At 43.6% G+C, this 16,362-nt stretch overlaps 1 protein-coding gene across 2 annotated transcripts; it reads left to right on the top strand.

The window, feature by feature from the left end:
• The first annotated feature begins 1,651 nt into the window (after window positions 1-1,651).
• Window positions 1,652-16,185, top strand: LOC119214353 (cystatin-like). 2 transcript variants are annotated; one of them, XR_009957246.1, is made up of 5 exons: window positions 1,652-2,081; window positions 2,168-2,275; window positions 8,812-8,917; window positions 13,957-14,104; window positions 16,010-16,185. XR_009957246.1 is itself a non-coding variant. In XM_037466076.2 (3 exons), exons 1-3 carry the CDS (start codon window positions 1,869-1,871, stop codon window positions 2,484-2,486), a joined length of 411 nt encoding a protein of 136 aa, XP_037321973.2. In that variant the 5' UTR covers window positions 1,680-1,868; the 3' UTR covers window positions 2,487-2,522. The 2 variants fall into 2 exon arrangements, 1 of the variants encoding a protein (XP_037321973.2); XM_037466076.2 differs by lacking the exons at window positions 8,812-8,917; window positions 13,957-14,104; window positions 16,010-16,185 and adding an exon at window positions 2,397-2,522 and having other exon boundaries at window positions 1,680-2,081.
• Window positions 16,186-16,362: the final 177 nt, after the last annotated feature.

Genomic DNA, 16,362 nt, shown 5'->3' with positions numbered 1-16,362 from the left:
GTTTACAGCAGTGGATTTATAAACTATATTCAATGGACTAGTCATTGCATTCCCCAGACTGTTTCTTTGCCTTTTTGATGTAATTAAGTATTCCTTTAACTTAAATGCTCAGTTGTTTGCCAGAGCATTTTGGCTCAATAAGCAGTGGTTGGACTGTGATTAAATTCAATTGATTACACACAGGTGACCTCCATTCATATCATCATGTGTATTCTAAAAACAATTTGCTACCCATGTTTGGCTAAAGCGAAGAGACTGGACCCTATATTTTATATGGTTAAAGTTCTGTGTTGTGAAGTGTGATATACACTCACCGGCCACTTTATTAGGTACCCCATGCTAGTAACGGGTTGGACCCCCTTTTGCCTTCAGAACTGCCTCAATTCTTCGTGGCATAGATTCAACAAGGTGCTGGAAGCATTCCTCAGGGAGTTTGGTCCATATTGACATGATGGCATCACACAGTTGCCGCAGATTTGTCGGCTGCACATCCATGATGCGAATCTCCCGTTCCACCACATCCCAAAGATGCTCTATTGGATTGAGATCTGGTGATTGTGGAGGCCATTTGAGTACAGCAAACTCATTGTCATGTTCAAGAAACCAGTCTGAGATGATTCCAGCTTTATGACATGGCGCTTCATCCTGCTGAAAGTAGCCATCAGAAGTTGGGTACATTGTGGTCATAAAGGGATGGACATGGTCAGCAACAATACTCAGGTAGGCTGTGGCGTTGCAACGATGCTCAATTGGTACCAAGGGGCCCAAAGAGTGCCAAGAAAATATTCCCCACACCATGACACCACCACCACCAGCCTGAACCGTTGATACAAGGCAGGATGGATCCATGCTTTCATGTTGTAGACGCCAAATTCTGACCCTACCATCCGAATGTCGCAGCACAAATCGAGACTCATCAGACCAGGCAACGTTTTTCCAATCTTCTATTGTCCAATTTCGATGAGCTTGTGCAAATTGTAGCCTCAGTTTCCTGTTCTTAGCTGAAAGGAGTGGCACCCGGTGTGGTCTTCTGCTGCTGTAGCCCATCTGCCTCAAAGTTCGACGTACTGTGCGTTCAGAGATGCTCTTATGCCCACCTTGGTTGTAACGGGTGGTTATTTGAGTCACTGTTGCCCTTCTATCAGCTCGAACCAGTCTGGCCATTCTCCTCTGACCTCTGGCATCAACAAGGCATTTCCGCCCACAGAACTGCCGCTCACTGGATGTTTTTTCTTTTTCGGACCATTCTCTGTAAACCCTAGAGATGGTTGTGCGTGAAAATCCCAGTAGATTAGCAGTTTCTGAAATACTCAGACCAGCCCTTCTGGCACCAACAATCATGCCACGTTCAAAGTCACTCAAATCACCTTTCTTCCCCATACTGATGCTCGGTTTGAACTGCAGGAGATTGTCTTGACAATGTCTACATGCCTAAATGCACTGAGTTGCCGCCATGTGATTGGCTGCTTAGAAATTAAGTGTTAACGAGCAGTTGGACAGGTGTACCTAATAAAGTGGCCGGTGAGTGTATATTTGGTAAGGAAATTGTATTTCATTTTTGTGGGATTTATTTTTTGCCGGACAAAAACCATGGAGACTTCAGGTCCAAATGAATACAATAAATAAAGGGTGTGCTCGCTGAATCCGTTAATGTATCACGTGTTATTATTATTCACACAGACGTTGCTATACTTGTACTTTTCCTCACACTTTTAACTTCTTCAGGCCTTCCGGTTCGCGTCCTAATCAACAGATAGGAAACACGTGCGCGTTTCTAACGCGTTAAACCTTCTCCTAACGCCACCTCGGCCACTTAAAAACCACCCTCCCGACCCTCGGGGCAGCAGAAACAACTGTTCGGGTTCAAGATGTTGTTGTTCTGGTGGTGCGTAGTCCTGTTCGCTTCGGCCGGTTGCTCGGGGGACCCCCGGGAAGGGATGACGGGCGAGCCGCTCAGGGTCCCGGTGAACGGCACCAAGGTTTTGAGGGCAGCTCATTTCGCGGTGTCCGAGTTCAACAGAGTCCACGCAGCAGAGCGGGTTGCTTACAAGCTCGTGAGCATAACATCGGCCAAAATTCAGGTTCAATTTTTTTTTTTTTATTCAAACTTTTAAACGAAAACCTGTTTTAAGTCACTGTTCCCATGGTGAGTGTTGTTTCCCCGTAGGTCGTCGCGGGTGTAGACTACATCTTGGACGTGCTGCTTGGACGCACGACGTGCCAGAGCCTCTCCGCCGCAGACAGTGAGCCGTGTTTCCTCCACCCCAAAGCCAACGTGAGTCCACGATGCGCGCACACACACACACACACACCCGTAAACCCAAATGCAAGTCTTGCTTTACGCCTGTGCGGTTTGTTGTGGAGATTACAAGGATGCACTCGTTTGCCTTTTTCAGGAACTTGAGTGCCGCTTCGTCGTGGCAGAAATACCGTGGGAAGGTTTTCGCGCACTTATTAAAACGAAGTGTCACCCGTATTATGACTGATTGCTGCTCTTGCCAAATAAACACTTTTTTTTTAAATTTCAACAGTGTTTTGTGTATTTCGTTTTAATGTACAGCACAGACCCTGTTTTTATTCATTGGCTCCCACACATTCCACTTGTTCCATCACGTTCAGTGACCTGCATTGTATAAGGCCAAAAGAAATGGCATAATTATTCCAGTGAGTGACTGGGAGCAGCTTTGCCTTGCCTCATCTCTCAGTGTGTGTCCTGGCAGCTGTACGACTAGTTGCGTGTCAAGCCCGGTAAGACACATGGCTGCTAAATGGAGACGAGGCTACACCTCTTCACACTGCAGCCCCGGCCTCCAGAAGGGCCGCGCATGGAGGATTACAGGCATTTTCAGATTACTGTCTGCTGCCCTGACCCCGTTCTTTTCTTTGTAAATCTAAAATGGGTGGAATAAATGCCTTACTAATATACACGAACGCTTGGGGGGGGGGGGAATTGTTTAATGTAAAAGTCCTGTTTATTTGGGGGAATAGTGCTCAATGATATTAATTTTTTTGATCTACCATAATTTTTTTTCTTATACACTCTTTTTGTGTCACTTGAGCTAAAGAGATGCCTGTTTAAAAACTGATTTTTAATTGCGTATTGCTAATTATTTGGTAACATGGACACTGCCACGTGGTGTGGGGGCAAAAGGTACTGCGTCTGTTTGTCTTTGATCACAGTAAACAACTGCATGGATAAGCGGCGCAGCCCCCGCTCACCTATAGCCCAATGTCTCTAATCAGGGATGTCTTAATCAAATGGAGCAAAACATAAAGAATTAGCTGGCACTGTGGATTAGTTAGAAGGGGTTAGGAATGTGGGGGAAGGGGCTCCTCCTCGACGTAGTATGACTAACATGAAGCTCTGGTGCCAGCAGTACTTCGGGTCCATCTGCCATTCCATCCCGCCCACCCACCCACTTACACACTAACAGGTGCGTGCACGCAGATACACGTGTGTTTTTCTGTGCACACGCTCTTGCGTGCCCCACCCTGCACTCTGGCCCTACCCCTGTCCTCACTTAGCCCGGGCAGCAGATGGTGGGGGGTGGGGGGGGCAAGGCTTGTAGCCCCCGCCCGTCCCAACTCCAAGCCACCAGCCCATCGCTCCCCTTTTTTTTTTCTTCTCCCCACTAACACCACCCCACCCCTCTTTGTGTCGTTGAAGAGTGTTGAAAGGCGAGCCCCAGCTTGCCCCCCCCCGCCCCCCCTTCCTCACAAACCCTTGGCTGTCTGCCCATTGGCGGGACTCAGTCAGGTGTTCTAATGCTTCAGTTAGGGGAGGAAGCGCTGGTTAATCTGCCCATCGCGTGCCACCGGCCTTGGCCTGGCCTCTTTGTGTCTGGCACCCCTCTGATCGTTCCCTCCATCCCTTCATCTGTCCCCCCCCCCCTTCTCTTCCAACCCAGTTTCTCCACCCCAAGACAGTGTCTTCTTTTCTTCAAGATCAAGCCTTTTTGTCAGGATGGGTTTTCCCGGCATTCTTTAAAAAAAAATCCAGTCGGTTTGACAGTTTTGAATTGCTCATGGTTGATGGATTGAACTTCTACTATTATATTGTCCTATGAGTAAATAACCCGGTCTCTATTTTATGCTGACTCATCTCAAGCTTCCAGAATACCTTCAAACCTACAAACCAAAAACTGCTGCTGTCGAATATTACAACATTCTTCTTGATAACTTCTGTGCCGCTTCACACCAACAGTATAGTCAGGCCTTTCAGTGGCTTTCCGTGCAATTTACAATTTGTCAATTGCAAATTATGCAACAAAAAAAACCGTTTTGTTTCCCATCAAAGTTGTGCTACCAATTCAATCAAGGGATTAACGCAACAATGTACTTTAGGAATGGACTGAAATTTGCAATTTGAAATGTTTTATCTCTTGTAGCTGTATATTTGAGTTATTTCAGTGTTTCATATTTTACTCTTGATTGTTCATGCATCATCATGCAGGTGAAAGTCCATCTCATTATCTGAAGGCAGCACCACAACGTACTCCCACAGCCCAGCTCTTATTAGGATGAATGATGCACCTTGCAGAAGGCTGATATGGCGTGATTGCATAACCAGAGAGAGGTCATTACCATTTGACCCCTGCTGACCTTCTTCTTGATTGACCCTGGGTTTGGTCACCGCTTCAGAGCACAGCCAGGAGTAGGTCAGAGTTCAAAGTATCATCAGCTGTGCTGCCTTGGAAACAACAGCGTTGACTCCTCTCATGGTCAGTTTTAATCTAAGGAAAGTGGGTCATTTAAAATGCTTCATTTGCTTTCATTTTCTCTAAACTTTGAACGGTTTGGTTATTACCTATTTTGAAACCCCTTAAATTACACTTGTTCTTTTATGTGGCTAAAGATTTAAATGTAAGATTATATGCTTTGGACTGAGATCAGATTTGGAAATATTGAACACCGCATGACAACGTCACAGCATATCTGCCCGGATAAAGTAGCATTATGATCGACTAATTACATTTGACATGCTAGTTATTTGTGCTTAGTGCTTTGTATTTTTCTGTTTTGTATGTTTTCCTTGGGGTTTTCAGCGTGTACTATACAGCAAAGTATACATCTTGTGTCTTCCGCTTTGCGATCCGCCATTGTGGTCAATCGCAACACGCCCGCGGTTTGCTTTTCTACTTCCTGTTTGTGACTGTTGTGAAGGGCTTCCTTGCAATCAGTGCTGCGGCAGGCAGGGGGGAGAAAATCAATACTTTCAATGTAACATGCGGCCCATAGAATAAGGGAATGATTTATGGAGGGATGGCTACTCCCTGCATCATATGGGATTCGTGTTTGGTGTCCGGACGAGTCGAGAGGAGGAAGAGGGAACAGAAACAGAACTATAAGAGGTTAAAAAAAAAAAGTGATCATGGCAACACTCCTCTCCCTTTCCTCCTTTTTCTTCTCTCAAGCACATCATGCTCTCTGACGTCCCGCTTAATCTTAGCACTGTTTCATCATGAATCTAAGACCGACGGGACGCGCAAACACACACGCCAGGAGTTTAGCAGGTTGTGGAGACCACCTGCCAGAAAGGGCATATGCCCCATCTCCTCTCCAGATAAATGGGAGCATGTTAATATCACGGTGCAGTCAGAGAGGGAGAGATGGGGACAAGGGCTATAGGGAGGGGTAGGAAAACGAAATGTGGAGCGAGAGTATGAGGCTTGCAGACAGACGGGGGGTGGGGGGACAGGAATGAGAGCAAGTCTTGGAAAGAAAAAGAAAGATGGAAGTGTGGAGGCGGGAAAGAGCGAGAGAAGCGAGGACATAACAACCATAGAAAAATATGTGTGTGTGTGTGTTTGCTTTATTGCAGTGGCCCCACCTACCCCTCCATCCTGTTAAGTAGGCACAGTCCTAAGGAGGAGGGGTGGGATCCCCTCCCTCAGCCACGACACACACACACACACACACACACACACACACACACGCACACACCCTCTCTCTGGCTCATACACACACTCTGCTCCGTGAGGGAGCAGTCGCTGAAGAGCTCTGGATCGACCACGCGTGGTTCTGCAGGTGTCCCACCCTTCTCTCACCACATGGATGCTTCAGAAGGTTCTATTTCCATTTGTTTCTTTGTCCTGTCCGTCATATATCCCCATTCTTCTAGTTTTCTCAGGTTTTCTGTTTGTTCGCTCGCAGATAGCTTCTCATCGATGTTCGGCGTAGTCTGTGAGCCTCTGCTGCTTATATGTTTGTGTGGCATTACATGTGCATTTGTAGCGGCCGGTGCTGTAGCAGCACTGCAGCCACTGTTCTGGCAACTTTACTGGAGTCGATTCTTTTGGCTACATGTTTTTCACCTCAATTTTTATTATCATGCAATGCTTCCTTCAAAACTAATTTGATTGGGATCGTGGCTTTGGCCGCTAGTTGTATTGTTTAGTCTTGTATTTTATTATTTTTATTGGTGCTCAACTCTTAAGGGTGGAGGGAGACAAAGCGCATTATGAATGCTCTGTACACGCTCTCGTATGCGTATTTGTGATGTTTGGGTAAAGGCTTTCAGTAACCTCATGTAGAAATACATCATTCTTAAAATAAAAGTGATGTTTTCCGCTTTTTAGGCGGTGATAGTGATGATTGGGAGTGTGGAACAGTTGGAGATGGACATACTATTTTAGCGGGTTAATGGTTGAAACATTGCCCAGGCTTGGCCGAGTGGCAGAAACAAATGAAAAAAAAAAAACTGTCAGTTGAGTTGCGACCATGCTGAATATTAATTTTTTCATTATAGAAAAAGAGGATTTGTGTCCTGTAAAAGATAATTAGCAAATGGCCAAACCAGAATACATGCTTGGTTAGATAGAAATAAGGTAGGACGCATAAAAAATGGCTAATAATCCGGCAACGTGGAGTGAGCGAGGGAGGGAGGGAGGGAGGGAGGAAAGGAGAGCACATGTCTGGCATGTAGTGGGTTGTGTTGGTGAACACCCAATACACCCTCCTTCTGCTGATACCAGAGATTTAATTACAGGAGCATTACTCCCAAATGTATGGATGAAAACAGTTTCTAGTTTCTATGTGCAGCAGAAACATACATTCTAAATGTGCAGTTCTACGTTTATTAGCCATTTTACTTCATGTGATATTTACAGGGATGACTAGGCTGTTTTGTTTTTGTCTACCCAGGGGATTTTTTGAATAAATAGACATTTGGTTCGCTATCATAGCTTTTGCTTGTATGCTTCGGACATCGAGACCATACGGTCCGTAAATGACCATATTTCCTCCAGCATGATCGAAGTTTCAGGGCAATCCTACGCTCATCGTCTATCCGAAATATTCAAAATGGGTTCAGGTCGTTGCTTCCTTTCATTTGTGTAAACAGACTTGACAAATAACCTCCAAATCCATCCTGGAAATCTGTCTTCCAGATCTCCCCCTCATTCCCTTTCTTCTGCTCATCCTTTAGGCTAAAGCAGTGTTCTCTCCCCCACCTTTTTTTAGGCGTATATTGACCTGTTAATAGTATTATCCACAGAGCGTGTGGCAGGGCCAGGGTCACATCCCTCTAGGGGTTTTGGATGGTCAGCCCTCTGGCCACAGTTTGATCAGAGAGTGGCCGATAGGGCCGAAGCTGTGGTCATCCTTCAATCTATCTCCTTTCACAGCAGAGGTCACATGGGCCAAAGGGTAATAAGTTTAACCCCTTGAGGGGTGAGGAGTCAGAGGTCACAAACAAGGCAATAGCGAGAAGGTTTGCATCATCAATCAGTTGCACCACTGGTTGTATCTGTGCTGATGATGACACGCGCACGTTTCTGCCAACTTCATTTGCATGGCTCGCCAAACACAAAGGGCAGCAATTAGGATCATCTAAATGGGAACAAAAATAATATTAGTATTGTGAAGAGGCTGTATAGTGTCAGTTTCTGTTGACGCTTTTACAGTAATATTTATAACCTTTTGTGTAATTTTAACACACTTCATTATGCAGACTTTTGAATAAGTTCCTGTATAATGTTTGTAATTGAAATTCATGTTTCATAATGACTGCGCTGCTTAGCAGAATTGATGCCGATTTCTAAAGTCGTAAAAAACAAAACATTCTAATTGCTGGGAATCAGGTGTTTTGTTATCTCTTTTTTACTAACTTTAGTGTTTGTTTAAACCAAAAAGAAAATGATATAAGTCATTTTTTACTACATAACTAACTCAAAACAACACACATATTATCCCAATATGTAGACTATGTGGAATGTGCGTGTTGCATTCTACGCCCTTAATAGTATGCTGCATTGAATGAAAAATGGTGAAAATATTAATAACTGATTAATAATAAATCAATGATTTTATGAAACATAGTAATCTTTGTTTTATGATGATTTAGGTGTTTTGATCATAGGTTTAATCACAGATGTGTGTTTCTGTTCGTTCATTTCCACAATTTTGTGCCAATATCCGTTGTCTCGGACGCACAGGTTTCTTAAACATTACATTTTTCCACCATTTTTAGGGATGCCATTAAATGAATTCCCTTCAATGCTACTTTGACATTTACTTGAATTCTACCGCAGATGCGGAATTGTGTCTGAAATGGTGCTGTGCTGATGTTTCAGCATCTCCCAGAGGTCTCCTCTCCCTGGCTGATGTTAGCGATGTGTCAGCATTACGCCCGGCCTGCCTGCTAGGGCCGTGGTGGCGACCAGCCGAGCCTGGCCCAAAGCCAGACCAGACATGTCTTGGCATCAGACAGCAGAGACGTGCCAGGATCAAAGATGTTGTTTTATTATGCATATTCCTTAAGGAATTTAATAATTTGAGATTTTCCGCCTCTTCTTCTTTTCGATTCAACAGTGTACTCTGAAGCGAGAAAGAAGCGACGGGAGGAAGCCGGCGGATGAAAGGAGACATGCACAAAGGTCCCAGGTACGACTCCGGGCGTGGAAGTCGTGGTTACATGGTACGTCCTGATGTGAGCTGCAATAAAGATGGCTCCCAATGACATGGTGGTGGCTCTATGTTAAACCCGGCATGCTATGAGGCTCGTGCACGCCATTGAATGTGTGAACAGGAGAGATGTACATGTTGCTCAGTCAGCTATTGCACAGACAGAGACCATCAATCACAAACGCACGGTGAGCCGCATTGCTCTTTTCCTGCTCCCTCAAGTCTTTTCTCTGGGCTGGAATTACACAGCATTTTACCTGCAACACTGCATTTTTTCTGTGCTTCATCTTAACCCCTGCACCCTAACACGTTTGAGCGCCTCCATGTCTTTTCAAACTGATAAGAGGGGAAGTTTTACGATATAACGATAAATCCGCACTATATATTGTACAGTGTTTCTTTTCATTTTTTATTCTGTTGTTGCAGTAAAATGTGCAGAAGGGGAAGTCCGTAATGTTTGTGTTTTCTCTTGAAATAACGCTACGAGTACTAAATATGTTATTGAGGGCCCTTACCTTGCTGTCACCACACGGCTTCTCCATGTCTTCTTCACTCCTTGTTTCCCTGCATGTACCCACTGTCGCGTGTTTAATAACTCTGTAAGAAAATAACCTTTTTTTTTGGTTCTTACGTTTCACCAATATTGACGAAATTCTTCCGATGCATTTTCCCTTTTAACATTTTCAATATCTAATTAGATCATTAGTATGATCTCACCAAACCTTTGCTATTTTGAATGTAGACCATTTTAAACCATTAAGTGACCTGTAGCCGTGTTGACCGCTGAGACCTTGGGCGTTGGATAAGACATGAGAATGAGTCTGCTGACGGGCAACGGTTTTGGAGAGCGCGTGTGATAATCAGCAGGTGCGCCGGTTGTTGTTGTGATAAGAGCGGGTGATTGATCATGCGGTCAAGGTCTTGTCTTTCAAACAGTTTGATCAGCTGAAAGGTTCACTTCATTTTTATCTCCTGAACAACTATAGTAGAAAAACGGACTTGTGTCCGCCTTTCTAAAACGACGAATTCAGGTTTAATTTACTCCGTCTCTATGAAGTGCTGAACCCGTCTTTTAAAATTATATAGTATTAAGTTGAAGAAAATCTAATAGAAAAAAAATAATCAAAGGAAATTGAACGTTAAGCTGTATTGTAAAGTGTCTATTAAGACACCTACGGGTGTGTTTGTGGTCTCATTGAAGTGAGGCAGTGCCTGGGTTGTCGAGAAATGCTCTTTGTAAAGGTCACATATTACTGCTTCGCTGTGTTATGATGTAGCCAATAAAACAGCCAATAACTGACCCTGTGAAACGTGCACTAATTACAATGTTTTATCAAGGGATTTATCCTCACAATTGAAAATATGCCATTTAAAGAAACATAAAATAATCTCACAGCCTTGTTTATGAAACTGTGAAATTGCACATTTAAGTAGTGAAGTAACCCATAATATAGCAGTCATTAAACATCAGATACCGATGAGCAAGTTTAAGATTCAAAACGAATGAGGTTCCTTCTGCCTATGTCGGGTTTGAGAGAATACATAAGCGTCTTCATGGGCGTACAGTAAATACAGAAGTTAATCTACACACAGGCACAGTGTAACTTACCTCACTGTTAAAACGGTCAGGTTTTCCTTCAGGTCAGAAAGGAGCAAGACATTCACCAAAGAAATCTTGACGCAAAATTATAAAGAGCGGAACCTTTGTTTTAAATTCATAAGGCAAGATGATTCAAAATCTTTGACGAAATGTAATCTATTCTGTTGCAAGTATTTATATAAAGAAATAATCGCACTACGGTAATTGAAGAGATTTAGGTGGCTCATGCTTAAGCTTTGCAAAAACAAGATGCTACTTTATATATCCTTTGACGTTGCTGTGTCTGAGTGAGGGCAGTGGAGGAGATAGCGAAGGCCTCATCCGGTGCCTCTGCCGTCTGTTAAATCAAGGTACTGAACCGGGACCTTGAAATGACCAAAGGGCTGTAACATAACGTTCCCTTGGAGCAGGCCAGTCGTCCACTCGGCCTAAATCGACTCCCCACTCATTTACATAAGACATAAATTCACATTTAAATGGCAGAAAATTGCTTGGGTGTCTAATACACTGGGGCATATGAAATTATAATTGTATTCGGCCGCCTGTATGTTTGTGTGTGTGTGTGTGGGGGGGTGAAATAAGATTGAAGAGATGTGTGGAGGAATTATGTGTCCAATAACCGAGATGGGATGTAAATATGGTCAGGACAGTCAGTAGTCTGATGTGCTACCGGCCCATTTAATCTGAGACTGCAATGCAGGGGCTGTACGGCTGCCAGTCCCACTCAGAGCGGACGGCAAATCAAAACCGCTCTCCATAGTTCCACAGAGAAGTGATTTATATGAAACAAATAGTCCATGCTGCTGATAATTTTCCTGATTAATAACTAGAAAGTCAGTGGAGTGTAAAATGGCAAAGATATCTCAATAATATTTAAGAAGTTCCAAGATGATGTCCCTAAATATGTTGTCCGAAGATTCTGAAGATTATCAGATTTGAGTTGAAGATGGATTTTCTGTCAGTCAAACCATCGACCACTTGTTGCATCTACTAAGATCAGTAATCCTTGTTTGTAATCGAAACTGAACGCAATACAAATCCCCCCGAAACCATGACAACATGTTAACTTTTGTTTCATAAGACAAGTTGTTTTCAAGTGCTTCTCGGTGTCCTTATGGCTGAGGAGCGATACTTCTACTGTTGCAGTTTGCTGCCTTTAACTCAAAGACATTGTGCCCCCCCCCCCCCCCCCCATCCCCTTGTTCCCTCCCTTTCTTGGTGCATTTTTTTTCTTTGACCTCTCCTAACGGAAAGGCTGGAACAAATACACATGTCACATCAGTTCATGGAGATCCCAATTGTTTTTACCCAGTGTGCACCTCTGAGAGGTCTCTGGGTTGCCTGCGTTTTCTCAGCATGGCTTCACATAAGCAAACCCAACCTCGCACACAATGCTGAACACGCACCCAGATATATAGACTCCGACATTGCACATGAACATCTCGTTTCTATGTATTCACTCCCACACACTGTCTTCTGTCGAAATCTCACCACACGTTATTCAGTCCAAACTGGACCATCAACAAACAGCACAATATGGCTCACCGGGAGGCCCCTTAGGGACCTGTTTCATAATTTGGGCTGCTCCGTCTATTGTATTGGCCTCCTTTGATAAATGTACCTCCAACTGATACAATGCGTCAGTCTTTTTGTTAGAGGAAGACAATTGCTTGTACGGCGAAGGTCCGGGGCCTTAATGAAGTGCTAAAGCTATCGGGCACAAAGGTCGTTTTTTTGCCCTTAACGTCACATGACAGCTAACGGAGCGGACAACACTGTGAAAGGACGGAGCCTAAGTTCATATGGTGATATCATTATTGTATTGTTCTGAGCCATGGATGTGGGAACCGGTACAGCGTAAAAAATGTTTTTTTTCAAAACTCCGTTTGAAAAAGCCATTGATGAGTCACAGTGAGAGGCTAACTGAAGACAACAATAAGTTGAGGTTTGAATAGTTTCAGACCAGTAATGTGAGGCAGGGTCTTGACCTTCTCAGGCTTCTCCTTATGCCAGGGACGGTAAAGTGTGGTGCTTTTTTTTGCTCAATTAAAATATATACATATTTATTTTATAACAAGACGTATTCCTAGAGAGTAAAGCAGAGGCTCCATTCAGGGGTCACCAGTATCGGCTCAGATTGACCCTTTCATTCCTCCCAGTCTTTGCTCCCTCCCCTTTCCGTGCTCTGGCTGTTCTGCTTTTTATTTTCAAGTTAAAAGCAGGGCTCGTGACACCCGTGACTCGTGTTGACAAAATACAACACAAGATAAATTGGGTGTACTTATTTTTTTGTTCATCAAATGTATTCTATGATCAATGCATTTGCAGCTTTTAACAGTATTTAAAGACCGCTGTTTTGCACGGATCCTTTTCCAAACTGCAATTGCGTGGATTACAAACACAGTTTGTGGATTACAAACACAGTTTGTAATCCAGTGTTCAACTCGGAAGGCCTTGAAATGTTTGCCTGAAAGGTGAGCCTCAAATGAAGATGATCTCACTAGGGTAGAATAACCTTATATTATTCCTTAATAGCAAGGGTGCACAGTGTTTCATGGTAAAGTGTCGGGGGACAGGTTGGGGGGGGCCTCATGATGTTGGGACAGATGGCATTTAGCTCTAGCTGTGCCGAGCTCAGTGGGACCCGAAGCTTAAGAGGTTAGGCCTGTCAAAACCACTCTGTTCATTCACTGCCTAACAAAGTGTGGACTGTCAGCCTGTTCCGTTTAATAAACTTTAGATTTTTCTTTTGTCAACGCCTGAGCAACACTTTGCAACTCGATGACCTGAATATCCCATCGTGCACCGGGGGCTCATTGGGAAAGATTGCACTTTGGACATAAGTCTGATTTCTCTTAGTTAAACTGAAGTAGATTGTTTTGTTAATTGAACACAGGGACGTTGGGTCATGAGGCTTTCAGCAAGCTTTATGCATGAGTCTGATGAATATGTCAACATAATACAGGTTTTTGTTTTGTTTTTGAGTCCAGCATTACTTGATTGTAAAAAACAAACAGCAGAGCAACAAATCTCAGCATAAACTTATAATGCACTTTGGGCATTTTCCATAGTTAGTTAACGCTGTAGATGTAGACTTGAAAAAAGAAAAAGAAAGGGGATAATATTTAAAAAAAGGTAAGCGAGCAGAACCGTACCCAGATGATTTGCTCGTATAGTAACCTGTAGGCCTCTTGGATGCCCCATATTTAGCATTTTTCCCTCCACACTTTGAATCAGGTAACATACAATCAGTTTGGAAGCATCGTGTTTCACCACAAGAGGGAGACATATTATACAGGATTACGCTGCCTAAAACAAAACAAATCCATAAATGTATCAGAATAACGTAAATTGTCATTTGATCATGTAGATTTTTTGAGTAAATGTGTTTTAAAATCTGCCATCTTGCCTCTGCGCCCTTTCTTCCCCCCCCCTCTGTGAATTTGTTTCAGTGCTTGTTGGGGTCAAAGGCTGAAGGCTGGTGAGTGGTGACCTCAGTGAGAGGCCTGGGTGCGATCTGACCTCTGAGTGGGTGTGCGGGCTGACTCTGGAGGATACAGCTCAACAAAGGGCGGCACGTGCCTCGTCGTGGTCACCATGGTAACATACGACCTCTTTGGAACGGTAGGGGGGAGGGCAGGGTCAAATCTTAGTCATTATTCTGATCGGTGTTAACCGCCTGCTGCCAATTTGGTTTTACAAATATAACAACATGCCCATCAAAGAACAGGGTGTGTGTGTGTGTGTGTGTGTGTGTGTGTGTGTGTGTGTGTGTGTGTGTGTGTGTGTGTGTGTGTGTGTGTGTGTGTGTGTGTGTGTGTGTGTGTGTGTGTGTGTGTACTGTCTTGTGGGGGAATAAATCTGATTACACAATCATATGGTAAGGAGCCACATAACGTACATCTTTACAATTTAAGGTGAAGACTTGGTTAATGTTAAGGGTTAGGATTAGGCTAAAGAAATCGCCAACATTTAAATGTTATATCCCCAAAAGTCACCAAAGTGTGAAGAATCTAAGGGCCGACTGGGTAATCTCTGCAGGCAACTGTGATGGTGCTTTAAATTCTCACAATGACCTGGAGAGATTCTGCAGTTGCCTTTTATGACTTGAATACTTGACAATATAAACCCTTAAAGATTGTGTCTACTTTTCATCTGTCACAAACCATACAATGAAATGTGTTTTTTCTTTTCTGCGACCTGTAAGCAGGAGGCCAAATTGTTGACCGAAAGTGGGCTCAAACACGTCTGCCGATGTGAAATGGTGATCAAAGAGGATTTCACGCTTTAGCTTAAGGTTAATGATCATTTCACGATTGGAGAGATGTCGCCCTGACACACTTCAGCTTAATCTGGTCATGCTTCACTTTTGCAAGTGCTTAGTGCTTGTTTAAAAGAATAAAAGAGGGTATTATTGAATTGCAGCCCTGAATGAGGGCCAACAGGTGCAGTCCGACTGGAAGTAAACATATTTTACACTTCATACTTTACCTCTTTGAAGCTCTTGCAAGCTACATGCTCACCACAGATAACTACCATGGTCCAGAAGCAAACCTGCCCCCACCTACAACACAGCGCGGTACCTGCCATTCTAGGTATTGCTCCCCGGCTTCCATGTAAAGTGATATTTGACACATCTGCATTTTTGTTCTTCATTGCTGCTATCAATCCTCCCGTCTCTGGCCTTAGTCTCTCTACCCCTGTTTGCCCCTCCTCCACCTCCGCTTTTCCTGTCTCATCCCCTTCTCCTCGTGTTCTGCTGAGTTCTGGTGAAATCTCAGCTGGCAACTGTGAGTCGTTCACTAGCTGCTCTCACAATGGCCCCTGGGATTATGCTAAACACAGCGCCTCGGCTGCTCTGCCCATCGACCGGCGTTAGCGACGCCCTTTGGAGCACACAGGAAAGAGATGGAGGGCTCTCAATGAAGATGTCACTGCAATTACACAAGTGTGTTTCACAGGCACCCTCTCTGTCTGCTCTTTCTCCTATCGCATCCCCCTTTCCCACTTTTTTTTTACATTTCTTTTAGACAGTCTTTTGAAGTGCAGCCTCATCTCTTGCAGCTCTTTCATAATTCATGCCCACTTTGAATTTGCATGAATTCACTTTCCAGATGCTTCTGCTGCCATCTTGACTTACAATGATGTGTACTGTTGCCATTGAATCATCACAGCTCGAAAAGAATAATTTTGGCTTGTTATTATATTTGAATCCCTCATTTTACCCATTGATAGATATTGCAGAGGATCAAAATGTGATGTGATTGGTTCTCTTTTTTTTGCCCTTGGACTGGAGGAAAAACTCTGATGTGGATGATACTGCATCAGGAACTGATTGGCTGATGCTCAAATGTCAACAGTACCTGATGCATTGCCTTCAGCGTCGAAAGAAGCATCAGATTACTGTCTCCTTGTGTTATGGAAAATGTACCCACCAGTGTAGGCACACGCTCCGTGTTGACAACAACACCTCTGTGATCTGCAACTTTCTCATTTGGTTTCCAGTGAAGAACAGGACTGAGGGGAATATGCATCATCTTCTCTTTCATGAGTCTTGGACACCATCTTTTATTAATCTTGAAAAAACTACTTTGATATATCAAGGTCTTTATCTCTATGTCTCTGGTGAATATGTTCAATAGCCTTCTTAATAAAATAAACTTTCAGTGAAGGGTAAAGCATTTGCATAATTATTTCTTCTGGTCATCCTTATTTGAACAAATTATTTATTTACATATTCTGTGGTTTATTCTCGTGCATAATCAGATTATTCATTCATGTGAGCAGACCTGAATCCCTGTCAAATGTAATTAACCCAGTAAATGTTCTCATATTACTAGTTTCTCACATTAACGATT

The sequence above is a fragment of the Pungitius pungitius genome, chromosome 13 (assembly GCF_949316345.1).
Source record: "Pungitius pungitius chromosome 13, fPunPun2.1, whole genome shotgun sequence".
Lineage (NCBI taxonomy): Eukaryota > Metazoa > Chordata > Actinopteri > Perciformes > Gasterosteidae > Pungitius > Pungitius pungitius.
This window is presented reverse-complemented; position numbering and strand designations above follow the sequence as displayed.

Bases quoted from the DNA above. Each gene is read 5' to 3' on its own strand.
- LOC119214353 (XM_037466076.2), top strand. From the start codon at position 1,869: ATGTTGTTGTTCTGGTGGTGCGTAGTCCTGTTCGCTTCGGCCGGTTGC. The intron at 2,082-2,167 runs GTTCAATTTTTT...GTTTCCCCGTAG, and splicing joins TAACATCGGCCAAAATTCAG to GTCGTCGCGGGTGTAGACTA. The intron at 2,276-2,396 runs GTGAGTCCACGA...TGCCTTTTTCAG, and splicing joins TCCTCCACCCCAAAGCCAAC to GAACTTGAGTGCCGCTTCGT.